Here is a 17,273-nt window from a genome sequence, read left to right on the forward strand (position 1 = left end):
TGCGAAAGCGTCTTCTTGAACTAGGTACAAAGGCAACAATAAAGTGCACTGGGTCATAGTGCAGACTTTAAAATACACAAAAAAATGTTAATTATTATTATTAATAAGATAAATTGCATATATGGTCATTTATATGGCGGTGTAGCTTCACCCAGTGAAAACCAAACCCATGTGTGCTGTGCCAAGAATTGACCAATTCAGCTGTGGCTGTGCAGCCTAACCGCAGAGATACACCAGCGGCGATCTGAGCGAGTCGAGCGACGGAAGTAATTGACTTTGTATTGAGTCGAGAGACAAAAGCGATTCTGGAGACTAGAGCGATTTGCGCGACGAGCGCGACAATTTGAAGTTGAAATCTTTTCAACTTTCTATGACGCGGTTCGGCGACAAGCCGCGACAGCCAATGACTGTATAGAGGTCAGTGACCACAGCCAATGGGAATGCTTGAATGCTTTGCCTTCTGCCTGTGCGGACATACTCTAGTCTCCTCAATCTCTCGTATCGCTTGCTGCTACACTCTGTCGCTTGAATTGCGTCGCCGCTGGTGTATCTCTGCGATTAGGCTAGATGTTAATCATTAAAGTACAAAATATGCATCATAACTCCACTGTGTATTTCCTCTGCCCTTTAGAGTCTGATATCATAACAGTTTACATATTAAGTAATACAAAAACCCCACAATGACACCTTTATGTGTCTCTGGTTAATGCATTCTGAGTATTACTATTTCAATGTCTACAGTATGTAAAGGCACAAAGAATGTAGTAGATTCTGATCATTGGTATTATAGTTTTATTACACTCAGGGTGCAGTGTGTGTGTATGTGTGTCTGTGTGTCTGTGTGTCTGTGTGTTTGTGTGTGTGTGTGTGTGTGTGTGTGTGTGTGTGTGTGTGTGTGTGTGTGTGTGTGTGTGTGTGTGTGCCTCTGTGTGTCAGAGCGTGTGAATCTGTGTGTAACCCTGTGTGTGTGTGTGTGTGTGTGTGTGTGTGTGTGTGTGTGTGTGTGTGTGTGTGTGTGTATGTGTGTCTGTGTGTCTGTGTGTCTGTGTGTTTGTGTGTGTGTGTCACTTAATCTTTTATTTTACATGATTTTCATCTTTCATCTTGATTTTAAATAAAGAAACAATACACTATTTGTTTCTAGTTCATGCCAGAAAATATGCTGCTGAGGGTTTAACCTGTATTGTGATCAGGTTTGTTTCAGACCGAGGGCCAGGAGAGTACCGCGCACTTTGTCAGCACAAGCTCCTTACATCACTCCAGCTACCAGGCCCAACCACACGACGATACCCACCCACTCAGTTAGAGTGGACCTCCATTCAACGCAGGGGGAAAATGGTGGTGAATGTTAACACTTTCAATGGTAAACTCACCTTCTTATCTGTATTCTTATCTGTATATTATGAGGACAAATATACAAATGATGAGTTTGAAATGCAACTACAAACAGCAGTGCCGCAACTTTTTTTCTAGAGGAGGATTTGATGGTGGAAGTCGATTCATGGACCACGGGAGAACAACTGGCTGCCTGGTTGTTACAGTTCAGGTATAAAACAGCAAACAGGAACACAATTGGTCTTCATCCAATAGATAGTTCTGGTAACAGTCACACTAGTGTGAGTAGTTGTAATCAGGGCTTTAATGGCGGTAACATTTGAGTTTGGCTGGTAGAAAAGACCAACTTACTACTAGCCACTTTGACCCATTAGGGAGTGTATGTTTGACTAGTAAGAATTACTATCTATTAGCCATTTTGGATGGTGATGAAAAAATTTAGTATAGAGCCCTGGTTGTAATATTAGTGTAGTTCTAGATTGTTCATCATGATACTGCCATCATCACTTGTCATCTGTATTAACATCACATTACTATCGTGGAACTGTATTCAGTCCTCAGTTATCATGCGATTATATTAAAACGTTTGTTTTGTTGGGTCTGTACTCTCACTCTGTAGTCACACACTTTCTACTCTGCGTGACAGTGTTAATGCTTGGGGGGTTTCTTTTTGCAAGCTTCCCACTTGTATTTCTGGATACCTTTATAATGACTGGCATGTATTCTAGCCATTCATAATCAAGTACGTAGTCGTAGATAGATAGTCAAGTCAAAGTTTATTTATAATGCACTTATAAAACAGCAAAGGCAGCTGACCAAAGTGCTAAGATAAGATAAGATTACATTACATTACACTTAGCTGATGCTTTTATCCAAAGCAACATACAGTTATTATTTTAAAGGGTATTGTTTAGAGTCCCTTGCTCAAAGGCAATGTGCCTTGCTCTTGGGCACTTCATGAGAGGCATGGGTGAGGTATGGAGAGTCAAGGGTGTGATTCGAACAAGCAACCCTCTGATCTTAAGTCCACCACCCTAACCATTAGGTCCTGGCTACTTGTGTCTTTTCTGATTTGTTTTATTTTTCACTTCCTGCCAACAGGGGTGTGCCAGAGAGCCTGAAAGGATGGTCTGTGTCTTTGTTGGCGGAAGATAACTGGAAGGATCTGATTGGCTGTGACTTTGTCATGGATCTGTTAGCTGGAATGGAGGCCGACGTGTCCCTGGATCAAGGCTCTTCATATCCTGACTATCTCTTTAGTAATGACGGGTAATTAGATGATTCAGATTAGATGATGGCTTACCCACATAAAACAATACAACAATTATTATTGCCCAATGGGAAAAGAGGACCATCCCTGTGTGTGGCCCTGGCTTCAACAATGTAAACATAATACAATATGTTTAAATGAATATTTTTTATCATTACAATAAACTCTTACCTTGTTTTTGTTTTGTACCTTCAGCATGGCCATGACTGATCTAGATGACTTCATTCCTCCTGCTCCTGCCATGCAAGCCCCGGGTTTACCACCAGACGGCATGTCTGGCTGGGACAACTATCACCAATCAGACGGTACGTATGGAGTTCTCTCGAGACCATGCACTTTGAAAGACTGATACTCCTTCAGTCTGTGGCACTGCCATTGTTCAGTCCAGAGCCATGGAATTCAGAGTTGTGACAACCGGGGTACAGGACTTGACGCGTTCGTTCGGTTGTTGACATTCATGGAGATTCAAATAATTCCAGGAAGCAGCTTATGTTACGTAAGGGTTAACGTTCGGCGAGAAGGTCGCTACCGTGGAATAGCAGCACGACAGAGAGAATCTTTAGACCCCGACGCGGAGCGGAGGGGTCTTGTTCTCTCTGAAGTGCTGCTATTCCACAAAGCGACCGACTCGCCGAAAGTTAACCCGCTTATTATATGGATATACTTAAATGATTCACACATGCGGGGACATTTCTTTAGACCTATTTAATGTTAAGATTGTTGCTGCGCAAAACAAAACAGTGCCGTTGTGGAACATGCACCGCTAGGCAACAGCTAGGTAGGCTAGCCAGGACAACAGGTGTTTTTTTTTTTTTTTTTTTTTTTACAACAGGTGTTGTCTATCACAGCAGCTGATTAGAGTGACAAAAGACCGGACCCCCTGCGGAGTGATATGAAACATTCGCTTTAGCCACTGACTTGTAGCCTATAGGCGACATACCAGTGGCTTTAGCAGTGAACGTCTTGTTGCCATTGACAGCAGTAGCCAGGACAACGGGTGCTGTCTATCACAGCAGCTGATTAGAGTCTTGTTGAAAAGTCGCTTTAGCAGTGAAAAGTCTTGTTGCCATTGACAGCGGTCTGTTATAGACCAACCCGTCCGTTATCGAAAAATAACAGACGTCCGAACGTTGGGGAGCCCCTTTGAAATGAATGGAGCATTCGACAGATTANGTCACAACCATNTAATACAGCATATTAAACCGTATGTTACAGTTCATGTTACCGTATATTAAACTGTATATTAATTTGTAGACATAAATAGTGTTGATTTTAAACAATAGTGTTGATTTTTGTTGAAATTTGACTAAACAAACCTGCTCATGTGGCAAATAGTAATCTACTGTATAGATACAGTGTAGTTGAGACCTTCGGATGGTACTGTAGGTGTGGAACTCGCATAGAGCCACATCGCATTGCTTTCAAGGATGTTTGCAGGGTGCCTGTTGACTAATAAAAATCACCACACCATGTCTGTGGCCCAATGACTGTTTGTTGCAATGAGACTAAGACAGTAATGTGATGTTCCTCTGTTGTACAGGGTCCAGACAGGGACCAGATGCTTTTGTGGATGATTTGTTTGGCTCCGTGCTGGACCAAGGCCCTCCGGTGTGTACTGATGAACATCGTCATCATAATCTGAGATTTGGCTAGAGATTCACCAATTCAACAACAACAACAAAAACAAAAAAAAACATCTTCATCCTGTGTTTTATTTTTTTAGGACATGGAGCGAATGGCCATGCTCAACCGCCGGATGAGAGGAGCGGGAGGGATGTTCCCTGCAGGTGAATATTGAGGGAGAGGGGATCTTTATACCACCAGCAGTGGTAGTAATACCAGAGATGGTCTATTGGGAAGAACTAATTGGTAATACTGGCGCCTTGCATGGCAACCCTCAGGCCTGGTGTGTGAATGCAAAACCCTTTTAGTCAACTTTGTAGTTGTGATATTGTGCCGAAAATAAATAGTTGTGTAATGCAAATTATTTTCTCAGGCTACGTAGCAGTATAGATATGAAGTAGTTCCATATCGCTTATTTTTGTATTTTGAAATAACAAGACCTTATAAGTCACAGTGTGTTTTTTTGTCCTTCAGGATACGGAGGATACGCAGCCAATCCAATGATGCCAAACATGATGCCCGCCACTATGCCCATGATGCCAACCATGCCAGCCATGCAACGTATGTACATCTCTCAAATTTAAATTAATCCTTAAAATTATTTCTAGATTAGTATGGATTATGTAACCAGGGGTGAAAGCAAACCATTGTGCACCAATGAGACATGAAAACTACTTTCACCCCTGTTCTTAACTAAGTCGCAGTGAGGTAATTAAGTATTGCTTTTATTCAATTTAAGTTTAGTTACTTGTTGACTTTCTTTTTTCATACTTCATTGTGTTCATTCAAGCTTCAGTGAGTTCATAAACAAGCATGGTATTCATTTGTAAACACATTTTCCATCATTTTTCCTTTTTTTTCCCATCCCCTTGTGTGCATTTCACCTATGTGTTGACTTGTACAACAATAGCCATGTTCTCTGTCTTGTGTTTTTGTTTGCAGCTATGATGATGCCCCAGGCGGCGATGCCTCAAATGGCTCCAGGCATGCCAGGAGTCAACGCTCAGGACATGGCTGCCACTCAACAGGCAATGATACAACAGCAGGCATTGCTGATGGTGAGGGACCATTGACTCAATTGCCTCAAGTTTCATCCGTTTGTCTGTTGTAGATCTTGAAGAGCATATTGTTTTCACTCTGTTTCTTGTTATTTGGGCCCGAGCACCAAGGTGCTGAGCTCAAATGTGACCCCGCACCTGAGGCGCGAAGCTGTAACGTTTTTGCTTTGTTTCTTGTTATTATTATTCCTTTCTTTCGCACACGTTGTAACCTTTTTGAGGTGGTTGCCATGTATGACATTTCCTGCAATTTGGCAAGGCCATCAGAAATTGCAGCATCATCTAACTCCAAAAGACCTGTTCTGAGGAGTGTCCCGAGTCCCCCTATGTTTCTCCTAAAATTGCATCACAGAAAGTCTGTCATTCAGTCACAGTATTTCCATATGGATATCAAATCTACTGTAATCCTCCATGTACCAGCCTTTGTGGAGTTAATAATATATCAAACATGGGGGCACCGTGGCTCAATGAGTTTAGACGGCATACCATTATGTTGGCGATCCAGGTTCGATTCCAGTCGGTTCGATTCCTCTCTTTCTCCTACTTGTTTCCTGTCACAATCTCACACTGTCCTATCCTAAATTAAGGTATACAAGCCAAAAAGATACCTAAAAAAAATCCTTCTATAATCTTGTACATCTTCCTTTAGGCACAGCAGATGACTCTGCAGGCCATGACGCTGTCACAGCAACAGGCTCAACAGCAGCAGCAACAGAGCCAGAGGCGCCAGAGTCAACGGCAGCGTAGTCCAGACAACTCTCCCCCACGGCCCCGTCAGCAACCTGCGGTGACACAGGCCCCGAAGCCCCCTCCTGTCAAGAAGCAGCCCACACTAGCTCCACCAGCACCACCACCACCACCAAATCCCCAAGAGGTACGTGATGTGATGTTTATCATGTGTCTACATACGAACTGTACTGTACTGTACTGTACTGCACTGCACTGCACTGCACTGCACTGCACTGCACTGTACTGCACTGTACTGCAATGCTGTGCAAGGCCGCTGACAGCTTTGGCCAGGCCCAGGACAAAGTTATTTGAAAGGGCCCCTCCACCCAATACATAACAATGTAATGAGGAATCAATTCTGGGCCCCCTCTCTATATTTACCCGGGACAACTGGCACTGTTGGCTTCCTGGATGCAGTGTGCATTTGCAAACCTCCCTTCCGACGGTCACATACAGATGCTTATGGTAATTGAGTTATCAGCCTGGGCTGGTTATCAGCGGACTATATCACAAGTGAGATATGGTCTGGGGGGGACCACCCACTTAATGTCACCTAGAGGTCACTCAGGGGTGTGATGTCATAGGAGTGTCAACCACTATTGAATGTTAACATGTATTAAATAAAAAATGAAACATATATTCTTTTGAGCAGTATCAGTTCAAGGAGAATGTTTTATATGTGCACAGCTGTGAATTAGAAGAGGATCAGAAAAAAGTTAATGCCCAAATGACACAGAAATCCAAGTAACTCCAAAGGGTTCACATACGTTTCCTAGCCACTGGTTTGCACTTATTGTTCTGTGATTGCTCTGTTATGACTTACATAACTTTCTTCCATGTGGTTTTGACATTTGGCAGGAAGATGTAGATCTATCAAACCCTGAAGACGAGCTTGAGTCCTTCAAGGACAAACAAAACTTCTTCCAGAGGATTGGTAAGAGGAGCTGGATCTAGGTCGAAACTTCATGACAAAGAAAAAAAGGCTACACTATTTGGTGTCTTTTTTGTATCTGAACTGTAATTTGGCTAAAAGAAATTTAATACAGTCAGCGTTCCTCTTTGCCCAGGTTCCGGGGATACTAAGGCAAAGCCAGCGGCCAGGTCTGCAAAACCTCTGTATGCCACCCCTCCCACACCTAAACCTAAACCCCCTCCTGCCCCCGTTGTGGAAGCAGGTTAGTGTCACAGTCCTTCACTTTCACTCAACTTTTGTTTGCATTTGGCTTGAACCCAGTGAGCATATGGCTACAAGATATGTCTGAATTTCTTTCTTGTTCTGTTATAAAGCACAGCTGTGCTTCAACATACACACACAAGACTGGGAAATGATCAACATGCTTGAAAAAAACACATTATCATTAAATTTGTCAGATGTTCTCTGATGGCATTGCAAAGATGTAAAAAACTTGAATATCACAAACGTGCCTCTAATTTGTGCTCATCTCTGATCAGAAAAGCCTCCTGTGCTAAAACCTGTCCCAAGAAAGCCTTCGCCAGAGCCTGAACCCGAACCACCAAGTCCCAGAGCTGCTTCACCCAGGCCGGAGCCTAGCAGCAACATCCGTGAGATCATCAAGCGGTACAATAGTCGCCCTACGCCAGAACCCAAGTCATATGAGCCTCAGAGGTAAGATGGAGCAATCATTAAGTTATTAAGTTATGTGTTTTAGCCCAACGCTACCACACTGTATGAGGCTTCGGGAGAAAGCATAAAAGCATAAATGCTAATAATAACAAAGACCCTTAATCAAGATTCATATTGGCACAGAGGATCTTTTTTTGTGAACCATGCCTCGTTGTTGTACTTTCAACAAAACAGCTGTCACTACCACAGTAGTGACATCTTTCATAATTCACTTTTTTTTGTTTTGTTTAGTAAACATCGCATAGTCACAAAGGCTGCAACCAGTTTCAATCGCAACAATGTTGTAACAAGTTAGAAAGTAACTCTGTTGCTTGGCAACCTTTTGAAACATGAGCGTTCCATTTTTTTTTCTTGCCGCAAGTCTTGCAATGGGAATAAACGATTAGGGCCCATTATTAACTATTGGTAAACGATTAGGGCCTGTTATTAACTATTGGTAAACTATTTGTGTTGTCTAACGACGGCAGATGGGCGTAGGGTATAATAAGCGGGATAATATATTGTCCACACGGGACAATAAATTACTCCTTACATGTTTCACACAGCTTTTTTTTGTGAACTAATGTAGCCTGGTATGGTGGGAATGACAAAGCTTGATTCATTCCAGGCCAGCCGGCAAGTCATTTGTAAAAAAGAATGACCCCAAAGAAGAGGCACTTGCCATCCTCCGAGGCAAAGGTCCAGTTGTACAAGAAAAGGTAACTGAAATTATCAACCATTCTTATTATTAAATTATTGTAAATTAGGGCTAACTCAACTAATAATTGAACGAATTATTAACCAGTTATTGACAGTGCTCTCATCAGAGACTGTCTTTGAGTGTGAACAGTAAGTTTTGCAGCCAAAGATGTCAAAGATGCTGTAATTTAAAAATGGAAAAGATCCACCTATACATGTATAAAACGTGTACATTTCCAAGTCATAATGAATACTTGGGATAGAAATTGATGGTGGTGGTAAATACAGTATACATAAAAATAACACTTGTGAATGGGCAGCATACATTCTGGAAATAAACCACTATAATAACACATACTCTACCTTTAATGTCTTTTTTATAGAGAGAGTGGAAACCTCCACAGCGCAAGGTGGAACAGCCCCCACCACCTCCTCTGGCCCCTCCCCCTTCTCATCCCCCACCGCCACGCTCCATCTCCAACAGCATGAAGCAGAAGCAGCGTGGGCTGGCCGGCCTCTTTGGCTCACAGCAACGCACCCAAGAAGCGCCGCCCCCACCCCCTCCCGCGCATCCTCCACCCGCGCATCCTCCACCCTCGCCTGCTATTCCAGAGCCGCCGCCCATGGCTGCACCCACCCTGAGTGAGTAAATTATGCTAACACACAGCCATAGAATTCAGAGTTGTGACAACCTGGGTACAGGAAGTCGGTTGGTGACATAAGTCATGTAGATTCAAATAATTCCACACAGCGGTTTTCATTTCGCTAGAGGCTAACAATGCATAACAAGCAATGATGAGGTAACAATACATTGAAATGAATTACTTTTACCTTTAGGCTTATTGCACTTCTATCATACCATACAGTAGGTGCACTGCTGTGCATATCACATGACGTTTTTCAAAGCAAGTTTTTTATATATATAGTTTAACATTTTTTGTAAGCTTCTTTAACGTGAACTGATACTAAGAATTCATTGATTTGATATGTCATCAAAGTTGGTTCACATTCAAGGAAAGCTATTTAAAACGAGAAAAGGTTTTTTTTTTCTATTTCTCTGTTGCTTCTTATGGGAGCTCATTCAGGCTAAGCAGTGATCAGTGGCCCTCTGATTTTCTGCATGGGCACATTCAGGGTCAGGTTATATTGGTGCAACAAGGCTAAAGTTGGATCTTGTGTTTTTTTCAATATGTGTGCAGTAGTTCAAGTGAATAGCAAACAAACCACCAGCAATACTGTCCCTGACCAAGAAAGATACACAATATATTAAAAAAAACCTTGATGAAGTCGAATCAGTCGGTTTTATTGTCAGTTTCTTTACATGCACACAGGTCATACAAAGAATTTGAAATTATGTTTCTTACTTTCCCATGCAGACATAGACATACTTTAGGTATGGACATAGACCGTATAAACATAGCCTAGACGGTACACATAGGCTACAGACATTGAAACTATACCTTGCTTTCTTGCCCCTTTCTAGTTTTTATGTTTTTTTTTTTTCAAATAAAGAATTAAACTATACCTTGTTTGTTGCACAATCCATCTCCAATGTTTTGTGACATTTTCATAAAATGATGTCCAGAATTCTCTGATATTGAAAAGTGCAGTATCTCTCAGTAAAGAAAAGTAGCTGTTCTCTCTCAGTACCTTCAGTAAAGTGAAGTTGAATAACAGCATTCTAATTTGAACATTCTAGTTTGAACATTCTGCCACGAACATTCTAGTTTGAAGATTCTACTTCAACATGCTGCCTCATTTATGATGTCATCGCATTTAGAGAAGCCTTTGCAGGCTCTAGATCAGTTGTTACTGTATCATTGTTCTAGATCCATGCCTATTCTCTCTGGCCTGTATCATATCTGGTAGTTCAAATGGGCCTGTACATATTCTGAGTAGGAGATTTTACTAATGATGCACTTGTGTGCTACACTGCAGGCCACTCACAATTTGTGTGACTCACAAAATTGCTAAATATCATTAGTTTATTTTATAGACATTTGAAATGACCTCCCGGGCCAAATGAAATGACACTTATGTTTATGTGCTCGGCATACATTCCTCAACACATGCTAGCCACCAGTTGCCATCATATACAGCTACAACATACCCTTTGATGCTTGGAAATGTAACACATTCCTTTACTGAGCTCACTCTTTCAACTCTGCCTTCTCTGAATGCTGAAAATGGCCTAACTTCCACTGTGTCCATTGACAATGGGCAGAAGCTGTGTAGTTTTTGAGTACCTGGAATAGTTCTTGCAGATTCAAACCTTTTCAACAGGTTCTCAGCTTCGTGATGGTACATCTCTGTTGTGGCAAACTGGCAATGGATGTTCTTGACATTATCCTTGACAAAACAGTTGGTATGGCGTTACAATTTAATTGTCAATAGGACGTTGCAGACTTGCTCGTACAGCAAGCCATTTAACTGTCCCTCCAACGCCATCACATGGACCTTTGCCATGTGATGTGGCAAAAAAGTGCCACTCTGCAGGTATGTGAAAATCTGCCTCGTGGTGGCACAAATTTGTTGTGTTTTTAAGGTTCTTATATTGTGCAGCACAGCCATCAGAAAAATATATGATCTTCTTTGGACGTTCTATCATTGATGAAGTGTCATTGAGGAACTGAATTAGGAGCTTCTGAAACAGATGTACAGCAATTGTATCATGAATGTTGCAGTCTGAAATAACAACAAAACAGATTTTTTCCAATTTCAACTGATCTTGGTAGTAGCATACAAATGGATGGATTGTGGCCTGCACTGGTTGTTCCAGTGAAATGATTGAATAGCATCTTGAATTACAAAACTATAGTTTTCTGCAAAATCTGCTACCACTAAAAACGTTCCTGGTTCAAGGGAGTCAGTCAAGGATAATGTCAAGAACATCCATTGCCAGTTTGCCACAACAGAGATGTACCATCATGAAGCTGAGAACCTGTTGAAAAGGTTTGAATCTGCAAGAACTATTCCAGGTACTCAAAAACTACACAGCTTCTGCCCATTGTCAATGGACACAGTGGAAGTTAGGCCATTTTCAGCATTCAGAGAAGGCAGAGTTGAAAGAGTGAGCTCAGTAAAGGAATGTGTTACATTTCCAAGCATCAAAGGGTATGTTGTAGCTGTATATGATGGCAACTGGTGGCTAGCATGTGTTGAGGAATGTATGCCGAGCACTGGAGAGGTGAAACTGAACTTCCTGCATCCTCATGGACCATCTCCATCCTTCACTTTTCCCTTCAGACCAGATAGACTTGTCATGGATCATCAGGATGTGCTTCTGGTAGTGGAACCTGTAACTGCAACGGGACGTACTATACATTATCTACAAAAGACACAGCTGCTGCTTCAAATGCACTGGTAGAGTACAAAATGAGAGTGTAGCCATTGATTATCTCTTTAAAGTACGGTAAAGGGAGGATGGCACAGGTACACAGAGAAGGAATGTTCAAACATTCACATTTCATCATTTGGTGTGTATAAATGGACATCTGCCTTAGTTTCTGAAACCTGGGACCATGGACACTGACTATTTTTGTTTTGTTTTTGTTTTGTCATGTGATGCTACTATGGTATTACCATATTATTAGTAAGTGGTCTGTATGATGCCATATTTGTGAGTCAAATTCTCTCTGAAATGAATAACAAACCAAACACCAGCATTTGAGGTGTTGCTCATGACATTGCCGGCTACGTTTGAACAAGGAACTGGCCATTTTAAAATATAGCTTTTTTAGATATTCAATTTTTAATTTTTCAATTTATCATAATTCATATTCTGAGAGTTGTTGTATTCCAAGCTGATTGTGTAATATGTAGAGCCAGAAAAGAGCTTTCAAACAACACCACAGACATCTTTTTGTGACTAACACTGACTGATATATTCAAGGCTGAATGTATAGTGTCCTACCCTCACATGTGAACCTTTCCTAGTCTGTTTCTCCCTTAATATTAGTGTCAGATTCAAACCAATGCAGTTTTGGGGTGCTACCTTGCTACTAAAAAGGCACACCAAGTATGATTGAAATCCGGGTCGGTCGGGTCCCAAAGTGTCTGATTTCACGTGAAATGACCCTGCTGCAGACAGAGCTAGTGGGGAACCTTCACTCTCCTATTAATAGGCATTAACGGCTGTTAATACACTACATTGTGTCAAAGTTTTAACTGAGCAGTCTGTGACAAAAATCTGTTTAAGAAGATGTTTGTCACAAATGTTTTTTTTATTTTTATTTTTTTACTTTTTACAGATCAATATCACAATGCAATGGATGATGGAGTTCGATCTCAGCTCTACAAATTCTCTGCTAGTGTATACTTTTCATACCCCAATATGCCAGGTAGACTCTTCTTGAGGAAAGAGGTGAGTTCGATATAGCATGTGCTCATTTAGTGTGATTTGTTGATACACTCTTTTCATTGTAGAATAAAATGAAACAAGACAACTAACAATCAACATTGTTGCCTGTTTTTGGTAGGTGTTTTATCCTAAGGAACGGTTTAACCACACATACATTCTTAACCTGCTATGTGAGCAGGTAAGTCAGTCTCCCTAATAGTGTCTTAGCTAATTGAAAATGACATGGGCCTAATGATGGACTGTGTAGTTTTAACCCACAACTAAATGAGTTAGTGAGTAGAAAAAAAGACAAGTGTCCCATGCACAGTCAAGCATGGTAGTGGGGACTGAGGCTGCATGAATGCCGTCAACATTGGAAAGCTGAATTTCACCAAAAGAAACAAGCATGTCAAGATCTACACGTACCATGACTACTGAAGCAGATCAAGACCTTTGCCTTCCAGTAGTCCCCATTATTTGGGGAAAATGTCACTGGGTATTTTCCTAGTCCCTTTTAACTCATTCCCCTTTAAGTGGACCAACAAGTGAACCAACAGCAAAAGCACTCAGTTCTGTTTTTGTTCATATTGTGCTATATTACAAAAAGAACTGGCTGCTCTTTCCAGTCACGTTTGTCTTTTAGAGTAGAGTAGAGTAGAGTAGAGAAACTTTATTGATCCCCAGGGGGAAATTCAGGTGTCAAGTAGCTACATAAAAAAACAAACACAGACACAGACACACACAACAAGAGGTTTCCCGATCTGGGCCAGCTCTGGCATATCAGGCAGTCCAATCCCCAATAATGATGTCCTCCTTAGTGGGCGGTGGTAACTCAGTTGGTTCAGGAGCCGTTCGGCAACCTTAAGGTTGCCGGTTCAAGCCCAGCTCGGCCTGACTCCATCATTGTGCCCTTGAGCAAGACGCTTAACCCCCAAGTTGCTCCTGGTGACAGGGTGGTACCCTGCGTGTGGCAGCCACTGCCTCCGGTGTGTGAATGTGAGTGTGAATGGGTGAATGTGAGGCAAACAATGTAAAGCGCTTTGAATGCTCGAAGGAGTGGAAAAGCGCTATATAAATGCAGTCCATTTAGTATCTTTCTGTATACTGTTAAACAGTTGAATGGCCCATGGGACAAAGGACCTCCTTAGCCTGTCTGTCCTGCAAGTGAGAGCACAGAGTCTGTGGCTGAACAGACTCAGCTGGTTACTGAAGGTGGTGTGAAGGGGGTGTAACTGATTATTCATAATACAGTCCAGTCTGTTCAGGGCTCTGCTCTCAGCTGTTGAGGTGAGAGTCTCCAGCTCCATGCCCACCACTGACCCTGCCTTCCTCACCAGTCTGTCAAGGCGTCCCGCGTCTCTCTTCCTAATGCTTCCACCCCAGCAAGTCACAGCATAGAAGAGCACGCTGGCCATGACAGACTGGTAGAACATAAGCAGAAGTTGGCTGGAGACATTAAAGGACCTCAGCCTTCTGAGGAAATAGAGCCTGCTTTGACCTTTCCTGTAAAGTGCATCTGAATTTGTGGACCAGTCCAGTTTATTGTCGAGGTGCACTCCTAAGTACTTGTAAGTACAGACAGTCTCCACATTCTCTCCCCCAATAGAAACACGCACCAAGGGCGGAGTGGAGCGCCTCAAATCAATCACCATATCCTTGGTTTTGGTGGTGTTCAGGTGCAGCTGATTGTTTTGGCACCATCCTACAAAGTCGTCCACCAGTCCCCTATACTCCTTTTCCTGGCCGTCTCTTATACACCCCACAATTGCAGTGTCGTCTGAGAACTTCTGCATGTGGCATGTCCCAAAATTGTTGCTGAAGTCAGTTGTATACAGGGTGAACAGGACCGGGGAGAGCACCATTCCTTGTGGCGCTCCTGTGCTGCTAATCACTGTTTCAGATGTAATGTCACCCATCCTTACAAACTGGGGCTGCTCTGTGAGGTAATCAGTGATCCAGGTTACCAGGCCAGGCTTCACTCCAATCCGCACCAATTTATCTCTCAGCAGCAGTGGTTGTATGGTGTTGAATGCGCTGCTTTAAGGTGTGTCTGTCCTTTTTTTGATCACACCTAGTCATCTAGAGCTCTCCTCAAGTGTTTACACCTTGTCACAAATGTAACTTGTCAAGCCACGCCAATAAAGGTCTCAGTACGGTTCACTTCCGAGTTGTCTGGGTAGGCCTACACTTTGGAGCATTCACATATGGGCAGAAAACACTGAGTCATAGGTCTGAGTACGCTTAAATGGCTGAAAGGGACCCTAAGTGACTTATGGTGGGGTGGTGGTCATTTCTCTCATTGCGTCCAAGAAGACTTTCATGAAGTGTTCTTTTTCTGGGATATTACATAATGTGTTATTACATCATGTGTTGTACAATAGAAGTAGCTAAAAATGTTTCTGGATCATGATTTTATTCATGATTTTCATGATTTTTTCTAGATAATGAGAGACACCTTCTCTGATTCTTGCGTGAGAATAACCCGCGAGGAACGGCGCAAGATGAAAGACTTATTGGGTGAGCAACTACAAAGAGGTGTCATGACACGTCAAACGAATGAGGCTGAACGCATTTAAGTTCTACCTCAGCAACTTACACAGAAAGTCTATTTGTCACCTTTCTAGCTCGGTTCTCAGTGGGTACGAGCATCAGCACGATGGAGGATGATGCCGTAAAGAAGAGAGTTGTCATGGCGGCCAGAGACAACTGGGAGAACTACTTCAGTCGTCTGTTTCCTGTTAAGGTAAGCCACCACCGGATTCACCCATTGTTCTATTTATCGTCAAACTGTTTGTCTCATGTGAACCATCCACTTGAATCATGAATCATGTTTTCAGACTCCTTCAATCTTAGATGCTTCCTGAATTGGATTAAGTAGTTTCTTTGCCAGTGCAGTGTTTCAGTTTGGATTATTCTGAGTTGCCCTCATGCATACAGTATCCATGTTTGTATACAGAAATAAAGCACTGTATATATATACACTCGCCTCCAAAAGAGTTGTCGCCTATCCATCTGTTTGGAATAACAGCTAATAACCTGACTTTAAATTAATCACTTGGCTTCAGAAGTCACTCATATGAAAGCTACAACCCTCCCGAATGAAAATGTATGTACAAAAATAAATTTCATGCACCAAATAAAGATTGACCCTTTATTGAACACAGACAGGGCAGATTTTCACAAGACAAAAGTTTTGTCGCCTATCGAACATAATGTGAAAATGAGCAGATAAGTCACTTCAAAACACTTCAAATACGCAGATTGGGTGTCATACTTAATCACTGAATCACTCTCACATCTCCAGAAAATCGACTTTGTCCTTAGGTGTATGTTTAGGGTCATTGTAACCATGGAAAGCAACACAATGAAAATCAATGGAGTTCAATGAGAGATGGTGACATATTCGCTATTCGTAGAGCAATACATGTTTAACTTCATGATTTAATCAATGATAAAAGCCCTCAAACACCTGCAGCATGCATGCAGCTCCTCATAAGAGCTGTATCTGCACCATGTTTCACTTTATGCACCATTTCTCTTTTTTCATATTCTTCATCTCCAACACCATATAGTTTTGATGCTATCAGTTCTAAAATGATTGATCTTGGGATCTTGACTTCAGAGTATGAGTCCCATTAGCCTTCATTTTTATCAGAATTAGGCCTGACATACTCTTGGCTGACTTTTTTGAGACAGGACAGTGGGAGAGACTTCTTTGGTGTTAAAGGTGAAGAATTTGGAAAAAATACATGGTGCCTAAAGTCAAACATGGGAGGGATACAGCTCTTATGTGGAGTTGCATGCATGCTGTTGGTGTGTGAGGGCTTTTATCATTGATGACATCATGAAGTATTTGAAGTGTTTTGAAGTGACTTATCTACTCATTTTCACATTATGTTCGATAGGCGACAAAACTTTTGTCTTGTCAAAGTCTGCCCTGTCTGTGTTCATTAAAGGGTCAATCTTTCTTTGGTGCATGAAATTCATTTTTGTACATACATTTTCATTCGAGAGGGTTGTAGCTTTCATATGAGTGACTTCTGAAGCCAAGTGATTAATTGAAAGTCAGGTTATAAGCTGTTCCAAACAGATGGGTAGGCGACAACTCTTTTGGAGGCGAGTGTATTTGGATACAAACTTGGGCACCTGATATCCTTCGACCCGTGAACTCAACCTGGAGTGTCATGCTATCAAGTGATGAGCAACTGCTTTTGTCAGAGAGTCTCAAATGGTCATCATGGCTGGCGCTTTATGAACTAACCTGAGAGCTTGTTTTTGGGTCAGTGTTGAAAGCTCTGGCACTTGGGGCTGACTCCATAGGCTTACAGTAGGTGTGTTGTGAAGTAGCTCTTTTTGTGTTTTCTTTTGACATGGTTGCACCAGGCTGGCGTTGTAGGAGATGCCCAGATCTTAGGAGTCTCTCATCGAGGAATTAAACTCTTGCGTGTGGCGAAGGCCACAGGAATCAACTCTAAACACCTGAAGAACCTCTGCAATTACAGGTAAGGTCTCTTTACTCAGCTATCACAGTAAACTTTTACATACAGAAAATATGATGTACATCTTGCACAGATCAAGTGAGCACATTCATGTTGG

At 42.0% G+C, this 17,273-nt stretch overlaps 1 protein-coding gene across 1 annotated transcript in view; it reads left to right on the forward strand.

Moving 5' to 3' along the window:
- myo15b (myosin XVB) overlaps window positions 1–17,273 on the forward strand; it is a 53,887-nt gene that overhangs the window by 25,049 nt on the left and 11,565 nt on the right. The window contains 19 exon segments of the mRNA XM_063221836.1: window positions 1,194–1,363; window positions 1,474–1,546; window positions 2,437–2,604; window positions 2,801–2,914; window positions 4,153–4,213; window positions 4,329–4,392; window positions 4,703–4,789; window positions 5,171–5,286; window positions 5,936–6,160; window positions 6,874–6,949; window positions 7,083–7,190; window positions 7,468–7,642; window positions 8,268–8,343; window positions 8,758–8,980; window positions 12,589–12,701; window positions 12,817–12,876; window positions 15,119–15,194; window positions 15,302–15,420; window positions 17,061–17,179. Coding sequence (XP_063077906.1) covers window positions 1,194–1,363; window positions 1,474–1,546; window positions 2,437–2,604; window positions 2,801–2,914; window positions 4,153–4,213; window positions 4,329–4,392; window positions 4,703–4,789; window positions 5,171–5,286; window positions 5,936–6,160; window positions 6,874–6,949; window positions 7,083–7,190; window positions 7,468–7,642; window positions 8,268–8,343; window positions 8,758–8,980; window positions 12,589–12,701; window positions 12,817–12,876; window positions 15,119–15,194; window positions 15,302–15,420; window positions 17,061–17,179 — 2,223 coding nt within the window.

Source organism: Engraulis encrasicolus, chromosome 17 (assembly GCF_034702125.1).
Source record: "Engraulis encrasicolus isolate BLACKSEA-1 chromosome 17, IST_EnEncr_1.0, whole genome shotgun sequence".
Taxonomy (NCBI): Eukaryota; Metazoa; Chordata; class Actinopteri; order Clupeiformes; family Engraulidae; genus Engraulis; species Engraulis encrasicolus.